General features: G+C 33.8%; 1 protein-coding gene and 2 long non-coding RNA genes across 3 annotated transcripts; 1 reads left to right on the top strand and 2 right to left on the bottom strand.

Moving 5' to 3' along the window:
• The first annotated feature begins 8,853 nt into the window (after positions 1-8,853).
• Positions 8,854-9,958, top strand: LOC131529788 (uncharacterized). Its single transcript, XR_009268223.1, has 3 exons — positions 8,854-8,968; positions 9,168-9,275; positions 9,464-9,958. It is a non-coding gene; the product is annotated as an uncharacterized LOC131529788 (long non-coding RNA).
• A 5,548-nt stretch (positions 9,959-15,506) lies between these two features.
• Positions 15,507-18,848, bottom strand: LOC131530754 (uncharacterized). The gene is made up of 5 exons (XR_009268476.1): positions 18,759-18,848; positions 18,470-18,614; positions 17,139-17,179; positions 16,717-17,043; positions 15,507-16,537 (listed from the first exon to the last, which is right to left on the bottom strand). It is a non-coding gene; the product is annotated as an uncharacterized LOC131530754 (long non-coding RNA).
• A 1,554-nt stretch (positions 18,849-20,402) lies between these two features.
• On the bottom strand, positions 20,403-23,653 carry LOC131530726 (ICOS ligand-like). The gene is made up of 3 exons (XM_058761161.1): positions 22,966-23,653; positions 22,544-22,870; positions 20,403-22,364 (listed from the first exon to the last, which is right to left on the bottom strand). The coding sequence occupies exons 1-3, from the start codon at positions 22,988-22,990 to the stop codon at positions 22,270-22,272; spliced, it is 447 nt and encodes a 148-aa protein (XP_058617144.1). The 5' UTR covers positions 22,991-23,653; the 3' UTR covers positions 20,403-22,269.
• Positions 23,654-24,676: the final 1,023 nt, after the last annotated feature.

The following is a 24,676-nucleotide window of genomic DNA, read 5'->3' as shown; positions in this document are numbered from 1 at the left end:
TTTATGACCTCCTGGATGAGTCGTCTTTGTGCTCTTGGAGTAATTTTGGTAGGCCGGCCACTCCTGGGAAGGTTCACCACTGTTCCAAGTTTTCTCCATTTGTGGATAATGGCTCTGACCATGGTTTGCTGGAGTCCAAAAGCTTTAGAAATGGCTTTATAACCCTTTCCAGACTGATACATGTAAACTATTTTGTTTCTCATCTGTTTATGAATTTCTTAAGATCGCAGAATGATGTGTTGCTCTTTAAATATCCTTCACTTTGTCAGCCAGGTTCTATTTAAGTGATTTCTTGATTCAACAGGTCTGGCAGTAATCAGGCCTGGGTTTGGCTAGTGAAATTTAACTCCGCTTTCTAAAATAATGTGGTTAATCACAATTCTTTCATGATTTAACAGGAGGGGGCAATTAATTTTTCACATAGGGCCAGGTAGGTTTGGACAGCTTTTTTCCTTTAATAAATTAAATCATCATTCAAAACTGCATTTTGTATTTACTTGCATTATCTTTGTGTAATATTACAATTAGTTTGATGATCTAAATCTTTTAAGTGTGACAAATATGCAAAAAATGTAAAAATCAAGAAGGGGGCCAACACTTTTTCACACCACTGTATATATGGCATAAATTTTGAGAGCATAACAACTGAAAGTTGGGGACACTTAATTTCTAGCGATTATCGCCGATTTGATTGCACAGATACTATTTAAACTAAACTGAGCTAAACAATGACAGCTCTGAATTCAATAATGAAATGCCTTTAACTGAAAATTGAGTGTTTAATCTTATCATTATACATTACTGACACTCTATCCTCCAATTTGATACTGTTAAGTGCTTTGACACAATCTGTATTGTTAAAAGCGCTATATAAATAAAGGTGACTTGACTTGACTTGAAAGTCTGAATCGTCAGTCAGTACAGCATTTTTTAACAATGGCAAAATTTTCAACTGAAATGTTATTGCAGCAATGTAGCCTATGAATAAATGAAAATGCATATTTTTAATTAAAGTGAACTTAGTGTGGGCTGCTTTTGGTGCCTGGATTTGTGCTTCAATGATGAAATCCAGGTTTAAGAAAACACTAGAAGTGAAATACGTCTTCCCTCAGGTAGATTGCATGTTTTCTTGGCTTGCTGTTGGGCTCATGATCAGTAATCACGTTGTTTGCATTCACCAAAACTGACTTGCTGAAATCAAAACGCAGACTGAGAAGGGAATCGCCAAGTCTCGCTCGCTGTGAAGCAGGAGCGACCAGCCCCTACTAGAGGATTCTTCAAGCTCTTAAAGCCTTCATCGAGCAGCTACAGTACGTTCACAATTCAAACAGTAATTTGTCCAGAAAGACTGATTCATTATAAATTGTGCTAATATTAGCTAATTAAATTCAGATTGTGTAGTAAGCTAATAACGTTATCTTGTTACACTATAATTGACTCAAAAGTGCTTTGAGCTGATGTCAGTTATACATTTACAAGTAATCAGGATATTACATGGTCTAATGGCGAGTTCAAACTGCACGATTTTAGCCCGATTTTTCACTCGCAGACAGGTTTTGATAAATCGCCGTCAAATGCCTGAAATCGGAGGCAAATCGGAGCTCGTTCTCGTGAGTGACAATCGCGCAGTGTGAATTACCAAAGACGTGATCTGAGAGAATCGCAGACACGTCGCCGACTCCTGTGAAATATTTGACATGCTAAATATCTGGAGCTGTCGGTGATTCACAATCCTGCTGTGTGCAATGATTTCTGACTGAAAACTACATCACAATGACTTTCAGCCAATGAGAGACAAAGATACAGGGAAAAACTGATACAAAATGTGCATGCTTTGATGATAACTTATGTTTGATCACTGTTAAAACTAGAATGTCCACTAATGTGTTTATTTACAAAAAAAAAAAAAAAAAGCATGAGTGGATAAATTTTATTTTTATGTAATATTTCCTAAAACAGCTATTTAAATATATTATTTCTATAAGCTATACACAAAAAGAAAAGTCTATGAATGGTCGAGTGGTAGTGATGCAAGAGATTTTTCATTAAAAAAGTAAGAAAGGAAAACTGAAAATAAGGATTTGTGATGATCAAAAACAAGTTAATTGAGGAATTCCTTCCTGGAATACTGAATGATTAAATTAATTTATTGCAAAGATATAGACAATATAAACTCAGTCGGGTCACTTTAGACCCATTTTGTGTATCAAAGGATTAAGGCTAAAATCAAGCAAATCTCTCTCTCTCTCTCTTTCTTTCTGTTTTTAATGGTGGGTCGCAACCAACATGTTCAGGTGCATACTGCCACCTACTGTACCAGGGTATGCGACTTCAGGGCTTCATGATCAAAAAAAAAAAAACACATCTGTATTCTGTGCTCTAACCCTGTATCTTTAAGAAAATTAATGACAGCTTTACTAAATTCCCACATTTTCTCATTTGTCCCTAAAATACTGGTACTGGAACTGGTAATTTCCATGGAGGAACGTTACCCCATAGCGTATTCGGACCATAATCAAGTCTCTTTAAACCATAATCTTTGGCTACTATATTAATATTCCAGCCAAATCCTTTACCTTTTCGTTCTTGTGAATACTCCCAGCAATCACATAAAACCTCTGCAGCAGGTTGTTCTGTCCCAGATCCTTTTAACTTAACCCATATGTTAGTGACAGCTTTACTCGTCTTAAGTGGTAGTTCTTTAGTTTCTACAAGTAACGCATTAGTAGGAGTGGTTTTATTAGCACCAACACCAAGTCTAAGAGCTCTGAACTATATTCTGTCTTGTTTTTCCAGGACACTCTTATAGCTGCTGCTCCATAAAACATGATCGTATTAAGGCCCTGTATATATCAAGTAATGACTGTTTATCTCCACCCCAATCATACCCCATAACTGATCTCATGAGGTTTAGTACTTTATCACATTTATTTTCAATTTGTTTAACGTGTTCTCCATACACATTTCTCATCAAACCATAATCCTACACATATGAACTTTGTTACCCTTTCCATGCTTTGACCATATAATTTTAATTGTATATTGTCTAATTTACTTTTTCTAGTAAAAAACATGTAACATGATTTAATAACTGACATCTTAAATCCCCAGTCATATGTCCACCTCTCAATTTGTACTAATAGCTGAATATTATTAATTTTATGTCTAATATTTTTCCCTCTTTTCCATATAGCCCCATCATCTGCATATAATGAATACGCAATACCTGTACCAATATTCTCAAAGATGTCCCTCCAAAAGCCTTGATCAAACATCGCTTTTCTTGTCTTGTATAATTAAATGTAATGCCATTCAGGAAAAGGGCAAATGTAATGCGTTTTTACACTCATTCACTTTCCACATCCAGGCCCATAGCCAGCTATGAGGTCCAGACCTCCGTAAATGTTTCATGTTCAAAAATAAAATTTGAAAACCTTATGAAAAATTATTTAAAATCATCTAACCTGATCACACAGATTAGCTAGCTGCAGAAAAACATAATGCTGGCAATGGTAGAAAGTGTCACAACACAGTGAATCACAATTTGCTGCATAGCCACAAACAGGTCAGAGTGCCCATGAGACCCGGTCCACTGCTTCCAGCGGGCACAGGAGCATCAGAACCGAACCGTGTGCTCACAACAAAAGACGAAACAGAGCATTAGCATCCATATCTTGACATTAAACTGAAATCAAACCAAACCAAACATGAGTGTCAGGATCCAGATACCAGCCTTCAAACACACAACATGATTGTCCTGAATAGATGATAATTTGAGAATATCAGACATAATCTGAGAAATATAACAAAGTGAATATAATCTATAACATGAACAAATATCAAATGTGTTAAACTTAATGAAGTGATGATGGTGAGGGGAATTAGGTGTTGAGAACAGAGCAGATTTGACTTTGACTTCCTCTTGATGTGGGAAGGGTTTTTTTTTTTTTTTTTGTTCTTCTGTCTTTGCTTCAGAGCTGCAGAAGATTCATCTTCAGTGTTGTGTGGAGAGAAGCTGATTTCATAATTAAGTGTCTTAACTGCATCAACAACATGAAGATCATTCAGCTTCAGCTATGTGAGTTTTTTACATGATATCCGTATATTTACATGCTTTATAACTATTAAAATTATAGATTTATGCTATGCATGACACAGGGGGTTATTTCTTTCTTTTATCTTATAGATGTATTAATCTGTTGTCAAGCTGCAGTAGCAGATCTACTGACTGATTTGGGATCAAATGTGATCATAAACTGTGATCTTGATGAAAATGAGGTTTATTGGATTTTACTGAAAACAGCAGATCCTCCAACAGTGATTCTACGATCTTTGTCAACCACAACATCACCTTTTTATCATAATAAAACATTCAGAAAGAAATATTCAGTGCAGTTTAAACATCGTCTGGTTATTAATAATGTGACTGTTGATGAATTAGGAGTTTATTACTGTATGAACACACGCGCACCTCCAAAACTCAGCAACAGCACCAGAATATACTTCAATGGTGAGTTTATTTATTCATTCAGTGATCAAGATATAGTGATGATCACTGCTTACAGACGTACTAGTTATTATTTACATTTTTAAATACTCATGAAAAACAATTATATTTATACATTCCATAATATATTATAATTATCTCAAGTGCTACAAATCTGTAGCCAGTAACATTTTACAGTGACAGACTGTGGACACTTTTATTACAGAATCAACTCAACTAGCTGAGTGTCCCAATCATACAGTTACTGAGTATATCGAGCAGAATCAAGCACAGTGGAAGATTATTAGTATCATATCTGTTCTGATGAACGGACTTCTGATCATTGTACTGATCGGTGAGTTAATTTTAGCCATCTGTAAAAATATTTGTATCATGAATTTCTTTTCGGCTTTTGACTACATTATGTACAACCATTTGTAAACACTGAATAAAATAAATTTCCATTTCTAGGACTATTAAATGATTTTGTTGGAAACAGAAGGTCAGCAGAACAATCAGAACTCAACGCTGATCTACAGCAGACGCAAGTTACAGAACAGCATCAGGACTATTTACACTTAAAAAACTGTGAATCCATTCTTATTACTAAAATCAATTTCTGTCTTGATAATTTCTGAGGATTCTTGCTGACCCGTGGAATGACTTTCTTCAGTTTGGTTCATTTTTGTTCAACTGCAGCTGAAAGAGCTAATATTGCTCTCAGTATGCAGCGGTGTATGCAAACTGTGTAAAAATATTCAGTCCAACCAATCCAGCAGCACTTCTACTGCTCTAAACCTGCTGAAGATATTAACACATGACTGTTTTTATATTCATTTTGTTTACTTTTTCTTGATGTTTACCTCAGATCAGGGGTTTTCAAACTGGCATTTATGGGAAAGTTCTTAACTTAAATTAAAATAAATAAATATACAAATAAGTTAAAAATGGACTGATATTGTTCATATTTCATTCTGCTTTCTAAAGACTGTTTTGGAAACCGTGAAAAATTGGTCATAATTATTTTATTTAACTGGCTTTTATATTTCTCTGTAGGAATAACATATAACAGTACTCTAATAATGTGTAGAAAATAGTGCATGGAAAATATTGACTTTCTATTAAGTGGACGCTTGTTGTTGATTGTATAAATATTGTATTAATGTTTTACACATGAAAATATGTACCTGCCTTGGTGAGTCCTGGAGAGAATCATCGTATTTTGGTGTCGGTGGCACTAAAACATTTGCAATCCCCCGCTTCAGAGGAAATGTGTGTTTAGGAACTTTTTTACTAGTTGATTTCATTGTCGTTTGGAACAGTTTTGATTTGGAATCACTGTCTTTATCAGTATCTGCTGAAATCTGTTTATCTGTGAGTGGTTGTCGACGTGGATATTAATTTTCCTACTTTGACCTTAGAATGGAGAGTGTGTGTATTATTCATTATTTGTGTGAAGCCTGATCGGTTGTGTTTTCAGTGCTGTTGGATCAAGAAGAGGCTACATTTGATTCGATACAGAGGACTGTTTATTTTGTCGAGATGGTTTAATTGTTTTGTTTTGTGCCCTGTTTAAAATGTGTAGAGTCTGTCTGCTGGGGTTTTCAAACTATGTTTTATTTTGAGAAAACATCTATTTGTATATAGGTGTCAGACTTGTGTTCCTGTTTTGCTGTGTTTTTCTCCCCATGTGCTCCCTGTGACCCAGTTTCTCCCTCATTTGATTAGTCATTTGGTTCAGGTGTTTCCATTAATTCACCCTCGTTAAGTTCTGTATTTAAAGTCTTGTCCGTTACTTTGTTCCTTTGTCCGGTGTTGTGCTTGAAAATATATTAATATGACTGCCTTTAATACCTTCCTGTAACAATTAGCTTCTCAATATGTAAATAGTATATAATAAAAATAAAATAATAATATTTAAAACTCACATACTTGTCCTGACTTGACATTTATGAAAAACACCCTAAGAACACATTTCAGTTGTAATAACCTGGAATTCATAATGAAGCGATTTTTTTAATGTGTTTATTATAAAGTTGCTTCATTATTTTCGTGTGTGTGTGTTTTTGTGTGTGTTTGAGTATGTTGCTCTTGATAATCTATGAGAAAGATATTTAGCTGGTTATCACTACAGTCCCTCTGTAATAATAGCTATAAACAGCATTTTGCTTAAATAACAAGATATTTTCAACATATTAAATAATGTCAATATTGAAGAATTTGGAGTTTATGACGTAAAACCTTTGAACCTATATAATCAGCAACAACAACAATAATGATAATAATATAAAAAATAAAAACACTACACAGTAACTAAACTCAGCTGCTGAAGTGCTAAACCAAAACCAGACACATGTTCCACTGGCTTTGACACTTGACAACCGACGACTCTCACCTTTGTCTAGAGTGGAGGTTAAACTGTGAAACGAGTTCAGAGTTAATACCTTTATTTTAATAAAGTTCTCACAGTCTTAACCACCAATGGAAAAAGAGCAGCAGTGCAGTATGTCTGCTAAAAATCTCCTTTACTCCTTTACCTACATCTGGGGTGACCCGAGGGTGAATAAATTAACAGCAAACTTTCATTTGTGGGTGAACAGGCCTTTAACATTTTCTTTAATTGACTTAGAATTGTAGTAAATTTTAAAACTTGTGCACATATAATTTTAATCAAAACTGGAAAATACAAAGAACAATTCAGCATGTGATTTTTTTTTTTTAACATAATATTTGTTCAAATAATAAAATGTTTATTGTTAGTCCTTATAGGGATAGTTTACCCAAAAATGAAAATTCTGTCATTAATTACTCACTCTCATGCATACTCTCCAAAATGTTGATATAGTGTGATGTGGAGGAGACAAATTATTGAATAAAGATGTTAAAGTCGTAATTAATGGCAGAGTTTTCATTTTTGGGTGAACTATCCCTTTAATGTCACCATGATTAGTTCAAAATCATTGAACTGGTCGTAAATTAAATTAATTAAATTATTAACACAAACAAAAGTTGGTAGCCTGTAGCTTACTATACATCAGAGGTCTTCAAGCCTGTTCCTGGGGACCCACTATCCTGAAGAGTTCAGCTACAACCCTAATCAAACACACCTGAAGCAGCCGATCAAGCTCCTCAAGACGGCTTGAAACTTCCCGGAAGGTGAGCTGAAGACCTCTGCTATACACTATTTGTTCACTGTCTGATTGTCTCTGTTCACCTCAGAGAATACAGCAGACATATAATGCTAACGTTTGTGTCTTCTGTCATTATTCATCTTAGTTTCTCAAAATAATTTATTTGTGTGCTTTCCTGTGCATACCGGCACAAACTGCTGCTGATTACATTTGCAGTTTGCATACGATCACACGGCTTTAGAACATCAGTTTGACTAATTATTTACTGAATTCACACTTTCCCATAAACAGGTTGTGAAGAGTAAATAAACTACAAACTATGAGAGAGAGCGACAGCATAATAAGGGTCACAAAAGTAAAAGAGCACACAGCTGGTATATTGAGGCCCATAACTGGAATTTGTACACGTTAAATGAAGTGATGAGGCCCTTCGTTATTGAGGTCGTGGATCGTTTAGTGTCTACAATGTGGTCAAACTTGACTTCCTCTTCTTCGTGTGTATTTCTTTCTTGTCTTCTCCTGCAGTGACTTCTTCACACATTGTGGAGGGAAACAGATTTTATATTGAAGTGATCAAGAAACAACATGAAGATCATTCAGCTTCAGCTCTGTGAGTTTACATATTATGAATATTTTTAACATATATTCTTTGCAGACTTGAAATTGTTATTTATTTATTTATTTAAATTCTTCACACAGTGGTATTAATCTGTTGTCAGTATGCAGTGTCAGATCTACTGACTGATTTGGGATCAAATGTGATCATAAACTGTGATCTTGATGAAAATGAGGTTTATTGGATTTTACTGAAAACAGCAGATCCTCCAACAGTGATTCTACGATCATTCTCAACACCAAAATCACCTTTTTATCATAATAAAACATTCAGAAAGAAATATTCAGTGCAGTTTAAACATCGTCTGGTTATTAATAATGTGACTGCTGATGAATTAGGAGTTTATTACTGTATGAACACAGAAACACCTCTAAAACTCAGCAACAGCACCAGAATATACTTCAATGGTGAGTTCATTTATTCCTATAATAACTGAAACAGTGAGATTACATGTTATTTGTTATTTATAGAGAAACATAAGGCGTCTCATTGGTCACTCCACATAGAGATAAATAAGTGATCAATATTTAATTCAGTTTTATAAACCTGCATCTTTGTCATTGTGCTCCAGTAAAGTCTGACAGTAACAGATCGTGAACATGTTCTTTACAGAAGCAGCTCAACTGTGTCACAATCATACAGTGCTGGAGTTTATTTATCAGAATCAAACACAATATCAGATTATTATTATCATATCTGGTCTGATGAACGGACTTCTGCTCATTCTGCTGATCCGTGAGTTATTCTTAAATTAAATGAGCAAATTAAATAAACACTAGCGGTGCTGTCTGTGAAAATATCAATATGATGCTCTTCTGCAGTAAATAGATGAAGATGTTTTTCATTACTTAGTCTTTTGATTAGTTTGGTATGTTTGTGTTTCCATATATTGTTACAGTTTAAAAATTCTCTGAATTATCTGTTTCTTTCTTAGTTTCTGCTTTTGGAAAAACAGAACGGCTGGAAAAACACATTCATGCTGATCTGCAGACAAACGTTACATATCAGCTTCAAGACACAGAACTATTACAAGCACAATAAGGTAAATATATGAAACCATTTAAAATCTTCAAATCATTAATAAAAATCATTACTATTATTTTATAAAGGTTTTTATTTCTATAAGTATACAACAAACTATAGAAGAGCTGTTTTTTTTGTTTTGTTTTTCGTATTAATTTTAGTTAATTGCAGCTGAACTGCTAATTGTTTTCTTCATTACTCTTTCAGTGCGCCGAGGGGACTTTTCTATAAAAATAGTCAAGTCAACAGCATCTGTGTATGATTATATAACATGTTCTTGGATATGATGTGGATTTTCCTGAAGAATAAATAGTTTTACAAAATCAAGAGTACAAAATCAACTGGGGCTAGTTGTCACACTTTTCTAGTAAAAAATATTATTTAGAGCATTGTTTAGAAATAAAACTTGATGACTTGCATACACAAACTATAAAACTAAACACTGAATAACATTTAATATTTCCAGCATTAGCAGCCAGAGAAAAGACAGTTTAGGAGTTTAAACAGATCGGCTACGCATTAAGCATCATTGTCAGACTAATTGGTAAATATTACTTTAGTTAACAAGTCTGATGGTTTTTTTTATATTTATTTATTTTTTTTTGTAACAAGTTCATTTGCATTTAGCCTTTAAAAGGTTTTTGTATGTAACAATAAATTAACAATAAATTAAAGCGGTCAAAGGCTGCTAGATGTTTAATATTAATGGCTAAGTCTTACTATTATATGCTGAATGCTGCTATTTGTTAATAAAGGGGAAAATGTTCTGTTGTGGGATTTTTTTTTTTTCATGCATGAACTTTTATCTCATAAAAATAGTTATTCTAAACATCCAATACACTTCTCCTCTTCTATTTAAATAAGAATAGAAAAAGAAGAACATAATAATAATAATAATAATAATAATAATATTGTTACAGATTTAAAAAATATTCAGGGCTCAATGTTAAGGAGTTTTTCTACTGGCCCAGTCGGGCCAATTATTTTATTTTTTAAATTGTCCTGCCTCCATTTCCGCTGGCCCTTGCACTAAATAACTAAATAAATACATAGTAGTTTTCTTTGTTTTTAATATAGGGATATGACACCAAAATTTTTGATACCATTTTAGTTTTACAATTCTCGATTCCAATTTTGGTACCACTGCAAAAACTACTACCCTAACAAATATAAACTTAAAACATTACTGAAGACAAGTGAACAGTCAGTTAAAAATAAGAACAAATATACAAACTACAAGCAAAAGCACAAATAATGAAACAGAACAAAGACACAAATTAAACAATGCTTTATGTTTTTCAGTTTTGTTCAGGTGCAGAAATTGAATAAGGTCACAGATAAACTGAACTGAAGTGTTAAACCAAAACCAGAAATGTGTTGCTCTGGTTTGATCAGTTGATCGTTTGACGGCGTCTGTCACCTTTGTCTCGAGTGAAGGTTTTATAAAACATTTATACTTGTATCTCAGTTTAGAAACAGCAGCATTGCAGAATAAACACTGCCGTACTTCATGATATGATGCTGATTGTTTGTAAATATACATATTTAACAACATGTAAAGCAACTTCTTACTTGATACTGAAGTTTATATTTCTGTGAATGTGCAACAATTAAAATACTGTTTAAATAACCATTACATGTTTTGTGTCACATGTTCTTTCATTTATAATTCTAAAAGAAAGTTTGATCGTATTACATATTTTTAGTCTAAAGGTAAAAAACAAGGAAAGATCAAAATGATGTTCAAAGCAAAACATCCCATTAAACAGCCTTTGAATATTAATGTCCACTGTTTTCTTTGAGTTCAGTTTGTGAATAGAGCTCTGTGTCTGTCAGTCTCGGGTCTGGTCTCTCGTCTCTAAGTGTTGTTGTTCAGTGAAAAATCAAAAAGTGATTTTACAAGAAGTATATGGTTTATTTGGATCTAAAGTGCTGCTCAAAATTTATTTGATTTCTCTGCATTTTAACACGTTTGGATAACAATTAGTCTAGTTTATAAACCTCAACCTTTTTTGTGTGTGAGATAAATATTATTTTAAAATACAGTAGCCTATAATCAAATTATGACAAAGCTACGAACCCCCTTTCACTTTTGTTAATATCAGTGTTGTTTATTGATGCTTTGTATAAATGTATAGCCTACTACTGACACAAGGAGCAATATTCAGCACAGCAGCTGCTTCTGCTCGTTTGATATTGATTAATAAACTCTGCATATGGATGTTGCTTATTTTCATTACACTGACAGATCAAATGACTGTAAACACTGTTAACGTGATATTTTTGGACACTTGGAAATCGATTCTGTTTGTATCAGTTCTCCTCTGTCATTAATGATAAACAAATAGATTAACTATAATAACCAAGTTAACCAACATTTCCTTGATCATCCAGAATTACGAGAAAGATAATAGTCAGTGACTAAGTCGAGTCCACCAGCTAAACAAAGGCTGTGCCAGTATAAAAATAATTAAAAGGCTCGGTCAACTTGTTAGTCTAGTCTTTTTCAGCAGGTTCCACGAGCTGAGTCTTTTGTATTGTGTGTGTTTTTGTCGTGTGTTATCATGTGTTCAGATTGTTTTTGGAGTCTGTTCTCATCAGGCTGGTTCTTAACCACAGATTCAGTTTTCAGAGGAGGAACCTGATGGCATTATATGATGTTTCATATTTACTGTAAGGAGTGGTGTTGACAAGAATAAATGATTACTCTGTCTCCTATTTCGTCTTTTCCTTATAGAATGGTCAGATTTGTCTGTAAGCATATTGTAAACTAAGTCTCACCCAACACAATGTTTTTTTGTTTATTTGTTTGTTTGTTTTTTAATTATACAATTTTAACTTGTGATAAAATCTTTGTGGCTTTTATCCTTGTGGTTTGTAGATTATAGCCTATATGCAGCCATTGAGTACTACAGCCATATATCGACTTGATATTTTTAATAATTTGATATTTCTATACCATCATGTGCCAAAATCACCAAACGTTTAGGTTTTGACTATTTGGAAGTAAAATAAGTATTAAATATAACATAAAACTAAGCATATTTTACATAAAATATGGTACTTTTAGAGGTAAATAAAAATTTTTAAACACCAAAAATCACAATAAAATGCATAAATTGATATTTTTATTTTATTTTATTTTATTTGATCAAAGTCAGTGATATGACATTTATTATTATTATTATTATTATTTGGATCACACCTGATACCTTTTGTAAGGACAAATTAAGGGCTGCTTTAGGAAGGATGCTTGAGGTAATTTTTAAATTTTTTTTAATTTTTTTATTTTTTTTAAAGGTCACTAGTGTGTGAAAGATGAATACATTTTTTATATAAATATAAAAGTTTAAAAGTTTTTAATAATAATAATAATAATAAAAAGTTCACCACTAATGCTCTAGTCTCAATGAGGCTGTTTATAAATTATAGATGGATATAAAGATAGATAATAAAAATGATTTATTTGGGGCAGAAGAGCGAGTGAGTATCTGGTTTGATGTGAAAACACTGTCTCGTCATTGGTTTTGTTTGTGGTCAATGTAAGAATATGAAAATAATGCAGAAATTCCAGCTACATCCTCTTTCATGCAGATCCCAAACATGCAGCCTTGTCATGAATCCCCCTTTCAGACATTACTGTTGAGCAAACAAGGGTTGTGTGTTGCTTGTTTCTTTTCATTCAGTTGGATTCTTCTGAACTTTTTTATTTTTATTTTTTTTATCTATTCTTGTTCATTGTTATCATGTTATGCTAACGCTAATACCTTCAGTTTAACATATTAGTCCATGAACGCAAGCCTTTTGTATTGTATGTATTACAGCATTGTATTGTGTTTTTGTATTATATAGGCTGATATGGACAGTGTGTGTGTGTGTGTGTGTGTTTGTTTGTTTCAGGTATACCCTACATTATGGGGACAAAATGTCCCCACAAAGATGGCAATATAGACTACAAAATCTGTTGTTCGTCCTCATGAGGAAACAAGCATGTAAGAGGGAATATATCTAATACGATTTGCTTGGCTAAGAAAACCACTGATAACATTATTTAACATAAAGCACTATTCTTCCAAGAAATACCTTCCATGCAAAATCAAACCATTTGCATATGCAGTGCCCCCCTGTCAACAAGCTTGGCCCCTCTAAATTTGGAATCATATCACACTAAATAATTTTGGGTGAAATGCGCAGTTTGTCCATTAAACTATATAAAAAGAAAAACAGCTATTAAATTCAAATCTGCGTTCGCTGGCTGGCACAGAGCCAGAGACACACACGTTTTTAAAGCGCTGCGCATTATAACCAATCACATACGATTCTGTTGAGCTTATGAATGCAAGGACCAATCAGAAGCGTTCAGATGAGTCACCGCCGAAGCGCCGCTATTTCGTCACCGCGCGCGCTCGCTGACTGAATTCTCTCCTCAGAAATAACAAAGTGAAGATGTACGAATGTAAGTAAGATATTAATTTCACAGTGTAAACAGCTTTAGAGATTATTATGGGAGTTTTTGAGAGTGCTTGAACTCGCTGGACTGAAGTGAAAATGTTCTTTGTTAAACGTGCATTGCTCTTTTTGTACAATGAAAGTGTTAGACTAATTAGTAACTTACAATGTTTTTATTAAATCCACATAAAATACAAACTCAGTCGTATTATATGTTTATGGTATGACACTCATTCTACTTGGTACTTAAGTAAAAAGACGGATTTTTATGCAAAGTTAATATTACACTATTAGGCTATTTTTCCTATCGCCCATTATAGATCAACTAACATAATCTATAAAGGTGCAAAATGCATTTACTTACACATATTTGAGAATCGAGATATTTCATGATTGGGAATATTTCGAATAAAAAAATAAATAATACATGAGCCTATATCAGTTATACAGTGGTATTGTGGCTGCTGTGTGTCATATGACAAGCATGAGACCCCCTTCTGTCTATAAAGGTGCAAAATGCATTTACTTACACATATTTGAGAATCGAGATATTTCATGATTGGGAATATTTCGAATAAAAAATAAATAATACATGAGCCTATATCAGTTATACAGTGGTATTGTGGCTGCTGTGTGTCATATGACAAGCATGAGACCCCCGCTCGTGCCCTCTCAAAAATGATGCCCCTGACATACCAGATTATTTGTCAAAATAAATGAAACATGATGATTTATAAATTTTAGTTGAAAATGTTAGAGATTGCAATGATACATGACATGGTGAAAAATGACTGAATGAATAATACTTAAAGTAGGTTAGGATGAATTTTAAAATTCTGCCCCCTAAAAGCACAAGTGGCCCCTGTCTGCCCCCCCCCCAGTTACTGTGGTCTAGAACCGCCCCTGCTCCACCGTGACAATTAGCAGACCCCCAACATACACACAATCAGCCCTTCTGTGCTTTGAGGTAATCCAAATGGCCTTTTTGTTTCTGAAGACAGGTTTGGGACAGGAAACCAGAAGTCATCCCAAAAGCACCAACAGAGCTCTTGCCCATAGGGTGCCAAGGTCAGAGGTGGTTAAAGAGAAACTTTAAAGAAGTTGCTCTACATTATTAAGCAGGTCACAGTTATTATGCAATATGCAGAGGAAGAAAGATCTTTCTGAGGATGACGATGTCTAGACAAACTAGTGCAATGTCTTGTAAAATGCATGAAAACAACTAATGTTTCACAAAAACTAAATAGATATAGATTTGTGATGATTTAAAACACAGAAGAACTTGGTCAGACATATTACGAAAACCTTCTGTCAGACAAATCAATGGTGTTGAAAGGCCAGCTACATAAAAGCCACTGTTGAGCAGCACACTTTTCACTGATTTCACAATACAAATCATTGCAAATCAGCTTTACATATTTCTATATATATTATATTTAGGAGTATGTTATTAGTGATATAGTGAAAATCATTTAGTTAGTTAAATTACATGTAATCAAACAGACGGTGAACACTATTAACTGCAAGGATTATAGGTTGTGATTAAATTTACAGCAAAATTTGGTGGTTTTGTATGTTGTCAGAGGTTTGGCATCATCTGAGGACCTCTGGGGGGTCGGCATCATCTCTTCTCAGGTCTTCGTGAGGGTCAGATCAGGATTGAAGCTTGAGTGATTCCTAGTTGCCTCGTGATGCGAGTCCCGTGGCAGAAACAGAAAATGTCTACTAAATTATTAAATGTAATACAATTTTAGTAAAAAGTGTAAAAAACACAAAAAAAAAAAACACTGACAGGTGCCATTACATTTAAACATTTTATTGGGTCTTAAAGTATACAATCAGTATACAATGAAACACAATACTCTGTAAATACTTGAGAATACTGAAGCAGATTTGAACAAAATAATACATTTTCAGTATGAATATGTCACACTACATATTAACATATATGTGACCCTGGAGCACAAAACCAGTCTTAAGTCGCTGGGGTATATTTGTAGCAATAGCCAAAACAACATTGTATGTTTCAAAATGATAAATTTTTCTTTTATGCCAAAAATCATTAGGATATTAAGTAAAGATCATGATCCATGAAGATATTTTGTAAATTTATTACCATAAATATATCAAAACTTCATTTTTGATTAGTAATATGCATTGCTAAGAACTTAATTTGGACAACTTTAAAGGTGATTTTCTCAATATTTAGATTTTTTTTGCACCCTCAGATTCCAGATTTCCAAATAGTTGTATCTCTGCTAAATATTGTCCGATCCCAACAAACCATACATCAATGGCAAGATTATTTATTCAGCTTTCAGATGATGTATAAATCTCAATTTTGAAAAATTGACACTTATGACTGGTTTTGTCGTCCAGGGTCACATATATACATATATAACACTTGCAGTACAGAACTGTTAAGGCAGCATCATATTGACAGCCTCATTTTCTTTTAACCTCAGCTAAAAATGTTCCCGTTTCCTTTTTTCTTCTTGTTTAGCGCGAAAGCTCATGTAATTGCTGTCAGTGCGCCAAGCTGCACATCTGCTACTTCAGCACGATCATCAGCAGTTACTTATTCATAACATGGGACAGGGCTCACAACCTCATGAGCGTCTGAACCCAGGCCATGTTCACCTGACATAAGGCAGCTTGGGATCTTTTTTCTAAAGATAATTAGAAAGAAAAGTAAACCCAGTATTATGGTTAAAAGAATGACAACCAGGATCCAAAGCCACGATTTCTCGACACGGTCTGGTCTGGTTTCTTGATTTTCTTGATCAGTGGTTTTGTTTCCTTTTTCTGTTGTTGTTTCTGCAACAAACAAGTCTGAGAGAAAACAATATTACTGCACTGTGATGAAGACGACAGATCCATATCATTTATATACAGCAGCTTTCAGACTGAAACATCACTTGTGAGCTAATATTGGATCAATCATTTAGTCTATTTAGATTTTAAAGCATAAAACTTTAGATTAAAAACATCATGCAGCTGTTTTCACTCACCGTTGATGATCAGCTCTACTGTCTCCTGTTCATCTGAGGGGGTGATGAGGCAGATGTACTGTCCAGCATCAGCGTGAGTGAGACCAGAGAGCTTGATGGAGAAGTTTCCTCTCACATACTCTTCAGGGAAAGTTTCAGCTCTGTTCTTGTACCATTGGCCCTGATTCTCTAGTGAAACTTCACCCTTGATTATATCAAACACAATCTTGCTGCCATTGTGTCTCCAGTGCACTTCAGTGTCTAGACGTTTAAGATCATGTTCAGCTGAAGAACACGGCAGGACAACAGAACCACCGAAAACAGCCTCTACTGTGACCTGCAGACACACTGAAATCACACAAACTGTAATTATTAACACATAATCTCACATTTATACATGCTGCATGAATTTACCTGTCAAATGTAGTTTGTTTTGTGCTCACCTTTGTTTATCAGCACTGCAAATATACAGACGAAGCTGCAACTGCAGGAAAAGAAGAAAAAAAGAAAAAAAGCAGTAGATCATGACACTTGGTTGTCAATTAAAAAATATAAACATAAAAATATATAATCTTAAAATATAATATAAAAATAATACAATGTAATAATATGGCATATCATAGTGTAATTCATATCACTTTCACAATATTCTGTCATTTTACTGTATGTCTCCGTCTCTAACTGAAATGTTACAATACACCAGTTTACAACGAAATGCTGTAAAACACCCATCTTACCCTACAGACAAAACATTAAATACCTTGAACAGACCATAAGACTAGACAAATCAAATCACAATCAAATAAACCTGCACAAGCAATCAGATTCAAGATGATACACTGCTGTTGCTAACTGCTAAAGACAAAATAAGAATTGTAGCCTGGACATAAATCTCTTGATTGTTGATTAATGATAAATTAATAATGTATTAATGATGATTAAAAGATTTCCCTCTTAATTCTAGTTTAAGTGAAGCGTTTGAAAGAAAAAAACACGACAGGCCGGACAAGCACGCTAACCAGGCCCTCGATAACTCGTTGAGGCGTGTTTGTCTAAACAGCATTTCATTCAGAATTCATCAAACATACCTGATCATCATGGTTCCCCAATAATATTAATATGTTTTGTTTAAATATTTTGATATAAATATGTCTGAAATTAGGATTAAATACTTCTTTTTCAAACAAGGGACAGTATCGTAAACTCTTCTGTTTCAGTACACCATGCGTGCTGATGTCATCAGACGTAAGTGACGTCAACACTACCATGTGAACGATATGAAACACGCACCAGATATTGTTAATCATACTTAAATTTACTTTAGTTTATCCAAGACAGCTGAGACAGAAGTTGACTTTCACAAGCTTTTCATCACACGTAGAAAACTCTTGAACATCTACTTAGTCTTCATCATTAGTTATACTGAACAAGTCTCTGCCGTCCGTCACTGTCTCCAATTAATATTGTAAATCTAGCAAAGTTTTTTATATTTTCTTTTATTTTCTTGAATGTACGTTTATAACACTATACTTTCTGTTATTTTACTTTGAAACTAAATTTCAGAAAATATAGTTAAGGCTGCTGTGTGGGGGTTTCTAATACAACAGCTGAGGAAATTATGGCAAATTTGACATTTTTCTCTCTTCTGACCAACATAATCACGGGCTCTATATCTTTTCAGCAGGTAGCTATAGGCATCCTTAACATGTTTTCATATTAGTAAAATGAAAAGCATTAAACAAAATAATAAGTACATTTAATCAGTTGTACTTACATGAATGCGAGAGTCCAGCTTTTTTTCGTCAAATTTTCGTATTTTTGATCCTTGAGTGAATAATTTCAATGAATGATGTTTTATATGTTCCCGCTGTCACTGAGTCTTGATACATTATCGTGTTCTGACTTCAGTTTTTTTGTAACTGAAAGAGCAGGACAAGATCGCAGAGCTGAAAACGAGTGAATACACTCTGGATTTTCCAGGAAATACATTTCAAATTTTGTTGCTTGATATTTACAACACCAACAGATGCAGTTTATCAAACAAAAAACATATGTAAAGATACCTGCATTTAGATTTTTATATATTTTTTTATCTGCCTCACAGTTCCTCTCTCTCATCTTCATCTTCATCCTGACAGACTGCGTGAATGCTGTGAAGTGACTGTGATATCCTCAATCAGATGAGAGGAGAAACTCAGGAGGATTGTTATCAAACCAGAAGTGCAGGTGAGTGGGCTGGTATGGTGTGAACACACTGTCTTGTCGTTGGTTTTGTTTCGTTAAAGTAAGAACACAAAAAGAATGCAGAAATTCCAGCTACATCCAGGTGGTTGTGTTACATGTTTTTTTTTTCATTCAGTTGCATTCTGAAATTTTTTATATTTTTTATTTTTTGCTTTCATCTATTCTTGTTCATTGTTATTATATTATGAAAACATTATATTTGCCTTCAGTTTGACATATTATTAGTACAAAAAATATAGTGAATGCAAATCCATGTTTTTGTATTAAATGATTAATGTTAGTGAATAATTTCAATGCTTATTAAGAGATAGCTTATTCCTTAGAAATGTTGCTGTTTAAGTTTTGAGTGTCTAAGTTGTGAGGCCGGGAAGAGGGCACCAATAGGGATCTCACTTATGTACCAAAATGATCAGGGATGGTAAAAGGGAAACCTTAAAGAGATTCTACTACACTACTAAGCAGGCCATAGTTCTCATGCAATATGAGAACCAGAATCTGACAGTTCAACAGTTGTGCATCAGTAAAGAGGCAGCGGTTGATAATGTGGGCAGGAATACTGGGAAGTGAGATGAAATGTCTCTTTAGAGTCTTTGAGGGTGTCAAAGTGACCTCTGCTAGATATGTAGAGTTCATAACTGACCATTTTCTGCTATGGTGTAATAAGAGTTACCATGCCTTCTGAAGGACAACAATTTTCATGCAGGACAATGTGTGCTGCAAAAAACATTATTGACACCCTGGCTGCAATAGGCATAAAAAATATATATATCTCATGGTGAGGCCACCATCATCCCCTGACCTCAATCCTATTGAGAACCTGTGACATCCTTAAAAGGAAGATCTATGAGAGGTGGACGGCAGTATACCTTGAAACGGTAGCTCTGGGATGCGATACTGGCATCCTCAAATGAAATATAGAAACTATACATGGACTTACAAGTTCAGATGAAGAGAGAGTTGTTAACTAACTTGAACTGTAAATAGTTTTGTTGTTGTTTTATTCTTTTTTTTTTTATGATGTTAGTACAACACATATGACAGATTTCTGTTTCAAGTTAATTACAACCCCATTAAACGTTTTAAAACTGCATTCTGCATATTTTGCACAACATATTTTGTTGTTTTCAGAATATCATTATCAATTTTTATATGTAATAATATCCACATTGTAATATGATTGTTGAGAATAATCAATTGTTTGTTTAAGGTTTTTTTTTTTTTTTTTTTGCTTTACCAGAAACCATGTGACAGTCATGTGAACAAGAAGTAAACATAATGGAATTGTTTGGCTGAGACATTTATGAGAAACGCTGCTTTGCATGCAAATGTCTACTAAATTAATAAATAAATGTGATATATGATTTTAGTAAAGAGTGTAAAAAAAAAAAAAAAAAAAAAAATTCTGACAGATGCCATTTCATTTAAACATTTTATTGCGTCTTAAAGTTTACATCAGTATAAAATGAAACACAATGCTATGTAAATACCTGAGAATATTGAAGTAGATTTTAACAAAATAAAAAGTTTTCAGTATGAATATGTTGACTAACATATGGTCCAATACAAAATATGTCTAATTGAAAAGCACAAACACTTGCAGTACAAAACTGTTAAGGCAGCAATATATTGTACGGCTCATTTTACTTCAACTTCAGCCAAAAAAATGTTCTCGTTTCCATGTTTCAAGACCTCATCTGTTATTCAATAAGAATGAAGTGCATAAGGCAAGAATATAACAACACAAGTGTATTTTGCTGCAGAAAGCTGTAAAGAATTCAGCTAAATGCAACTTTCCAAAGTGGAGAGGCAAGGCAACATTTATTAATATAGCACTTTTCATATTCACTGGTGTTTAAAAGCACTTTACATAAAAGTGATAAAAAAGTCATCAAACAGTACAAAATATAAAAATAGTTATTAAAGCTGCAATATGTAACTTTTGATAATAATTTACAGCATAGCACTTGCGGAGAAACATTAAAGTTTGATAATTATGCGCGTTGTGCTTTAGCTCCGTTATTATACGTGGATGAATCTTGAGCTGCATCACTGAGCCACAGAAGCCCATTTACACCATACACAAAAACTAAATAAAAAGCTTTCATATCACAATTATGACAAAGTCGAAATTGACAAAAAAAAAAAAGGTCAAAAGTATGACATACATTTGCAAAAATTAGAGTTTGACGGTGTTTTTCAGTATTAAGACTAGATCAGCTCTTACTTCTCATAGCTTAATTTCTTTTTATCTCAATTTGGATTATATATTACTTTTTACCTCACAGTTTCGACTATTTAATCTCATAATTATAATTTACCAAAGCATGATTTTTATTTATTTTTTTATGTGGTGGAAATGGGCCTACACATATTGAGCCTTTGGTTACAGGTGATCCTTTATCAGTGCGAATGACACTAATGACATCAAAACATCAAACAATCCAAAAAAATAAATAAATCTATGAATAACAAATGAAAGACAAATATATATATATATATATATATATATATATATATATAAATGTTATGAACAGGTATAAGTACCAGCGTCAGTGTTGTTTTGACTAACAGTAGGCTATTTAAAGGCAAGAAGATCAGCGTAGTACTGGCAATATTACCAACATACACACTGATTTGTGAACCTTGTCAAATGTGATGTTATGCAAATGAAGCATATTTCTAGAAAGTTAAACAATATGGATTCTTGTTTTACTACGGGTACTGCATGTCATTTTGTTTGAAAACTCTTTTCGGTTCAAGGTTCATTTATTGTGGCTTCAAGCTACTATGATAGTCAACTGCATATATTGATAGCCTGACCTTCTTGTCATAACTTACAGATATGAAAAATAATGGTTCAGTATTCAGTTTCTCAACAAAATTCATCCCAACAACTGTTAAACAATTATTGTAGGCTCTCTATAGCAACTTAATAAGTAGAGTACCTTGCGAGCTTACAATCATTTTTAAAAATGCTGAGAAATTTTGGGAATCTGCTTTAATTTGCCCAAAATCATATATGACCAAGTCAGTCCAAACTGCTAGCTAGCCTTAAAGTGTGGACATAAGGAAAATACAGTAACACACTCACTGCGGCAGCAACAATAAAAGCACCAACTTCACGCAATTGCTGCAGGAGCACCAAGCTGCACATCTGTGTCATTCACCTGCTTTAGCTGCTTCATCACGATCATCAGCAGTTACTGATTTATGGGACAGGGCTCACAACCTCATGAGCGTCTGAACCCAGGCCATGTTCACATGACATAAGGCAGCTTGGGATCTTTTTTCTAAAGATAATTAGAAAGAAAAGTAAACCCAGTATTATGGTTAATAGAATGACAACCGGGATCCAAAGAAACGTCTGGTTTCTTGATCAGTGGATTTGTTTCCTTTTTCTGTTGTTGTTTCTGCAACAAACAAGTCTGAGAGAAAACAATATTACTGCACTGTGATGAAGACAACAGATCCATATCATTTATATACAGCAGCTTTCAGACTGAAACATCACTTGTGAGCTAATATTGGATCAATCATTTAGTCTATTTAGATTTTAAAGTATAAAACTTTAGATTAAAAACATCATGCAGCTATTTTCACTCACCGTTGATGATCAGCTCTACTGTCTCCTGTTCATCTGAGGGGGTGATGAGGCAGATGTATTTTCCAGCATCAGCGTGAGTGAGACCAGAGAGTTTGATGGAGAAGTTTCCTCTCACATACTCTTCAGGGAAAGTTTCAGCTCTGTTCTTGTACCATTGGCCCTGATTCTCTAGTGAATCTTCACCCTTGATTATATCAAACACAATCTTGCTGCCATTGTGTCTCCAAAACACATCAACGTCTTGAAGTTTAAGATCATGTTCAGCTGAAGAACACGGCAGGACAACAGAACCACCGAAAACAGCCTCTACTGTGACCTGCAGACTCACTGAAATCACACAAACTGTAATTATTAACACATAATCTCACATTTATACATGCTGCATGAATTTACCTGTCAAATGTAGTTTGTTTTGTGCTCACCTTTGTTTATCAGCACTGCAAACATACAGACGAAGCTGCAACTGCAGGAAAAGAAGAAAAAAAGAAAAAAAGCAGTAGATCATGACACTTGGTTGTCAATTAAAAAATATAAACATAAAAATATATAATCTTAAAATATAATATAAAAATAATACAATGTAATAATATGGCATACTGTATAATAATTCACAAGATTCTGTCATTTTATGTCTCTATCTTTAACTAAATTGTGACAATACACCAGTTTACAACGAAATGCTGTAAAACACCCATCTTACCCTACAGACAAAACATTAAATACCTTGAACAGACCATAAGACTAGACAAATCAAATCACAATCAAATAAACCTGCACAAGCAATCAGATTCAAGATGATACACTGCTGTTGCTAACTGCTAAAGACAAAATAAGAATTGTAGCTATTTGCCTGGACATAAATCTCTTGATTGTTGATTAATGATAAATTAATAATGTATTAATGATGATTAAAAGATTTCCCTCTTAATTCTAGTTTAAATGAAGTGTTTGAAAAGAAAACAAACAGGCCGGACAAGCATGCTAACCAGGCCCTCGATAACTTGTTGAGGCGTGTTTGTCTAAATAGCATTTCATTCAGAATTCATCAAACATACCTGATCATCATGGTTCCCCAATAATATTAATATGTTTTGTTTAAATATTTTGATATAAATACGAATGCGCTTGGAGTACATCTGTACATCAGAAATATACCGGGGCATCACATTACTGTCCGCATCCACTGTAGATATATATATAATGGGTTCTATATTGTTGTCTGTTGTCGAGTTGCGCTGTAGCCTGAGAAAATAAAATCGTATGTTAGCTAGGTTAAACTAGTTTCATGGCTAGCTGCCGTTCTAGTTTTAGAATTAGTTTGTTATAGTTTTTAATGGAATTTAAGATTTACTGCATTTTTTTTTTTTTTTTTTTGTATTTGTGTTTTAAAGGCAACTGCAATGAAGCATCAATAAAGACATGGACATGCCAGCCACCCCGAGACTGATAATTCATGGTAAGAGAACAACTATGGTTTTGAGAGATTTGTGTATTCTATATGAGGTTTGCCTTTTAAAAGTGTGCTATTTCTACATCTTGTTTTTCAGAGAAGACATTTCTGTCAAAGTGGATGGTGAGCAAAGATGGGGGCCACGTTTTGGAGCAGCACCTGGGTTTTGCAGAGGGCTCTGTATTCTTTGGCTGCTTGTTTTTTTTTCCCCATTATGTTTCTGTTGCCTAAAGATTCTTTGTGAGGATGAATCCAGAGGACACAACATAATGCACTGCAAAACGTCCTAAGACAGGAGAAATGGTGAAGATGCACTGTTCCAGCATTGGAAGTCTGTATTTTTAAGTGTTATACATGCAATGTTTTAAATAAAGAATTTGATATTTTGTAAAAATTGTGTCTGTTTTAATTGAATGCCAGTAGTACCTATGTAGACTAAAAATAAAATGAATTCTATATAAAAATGATAAAATCTAATGAAATCTATATTAAAATAAATGAATTACAGTAGTATACTGATAAATCAAATACAGTTTGCTACTGTAAATCTTAATTACAGTAACTTGTTGCCAGTAAGTTACTGTAAAAACCCTTGAAATGTCTAACAGTGCATGTGAACGATATTAAACGTGCACCAGATATTTGTCAAATATCAAATTTACTTAAGCATATCCAAGACACCT

The sequence above is a fragment of the Onychostoma macrolepis genome, chromosome 22 (assembly GCF_012432095.1).
Source record: "Onychostoma macrolepis isolate SWU-2019 chromosome 22, ASM1243209v1, whole genome shotgun sequence".
Lineage (NCBI taxonomy): Eukaryota > Metazoa > Chordata > Actinopteri > Cypriniformes > Cyprinidae > Onychostoma > Onychostoma macrolepis.
The sequence above is the reverse complement of the archived record's forward strand: the minus strand, read 5'-3'. Positions and strand labels throughout refer to the sequence as shown.

Coding starts and splice junctions, on each gene's coding strand:
- LOC131530726 (XM_058761161.1), bottom strand. CDS start 22,990: ATGTTTGCAGTGCTGATAAACAAAG. Junction 22,871..22,965: donor TGCAGTGCTGATAAACAAAG/GTGAGCACAAAA, acceptor GTGTGATTTCAG/TGAGTCTGCAGGTCACAGTA. Junction 22,365..22,543: donor AGTAGAGCTGATCATCAACG/GTGAGTGAAAAT, acceptor GTTTTCTCTCAG/ACTTGTTTGTTGCAGAAACA.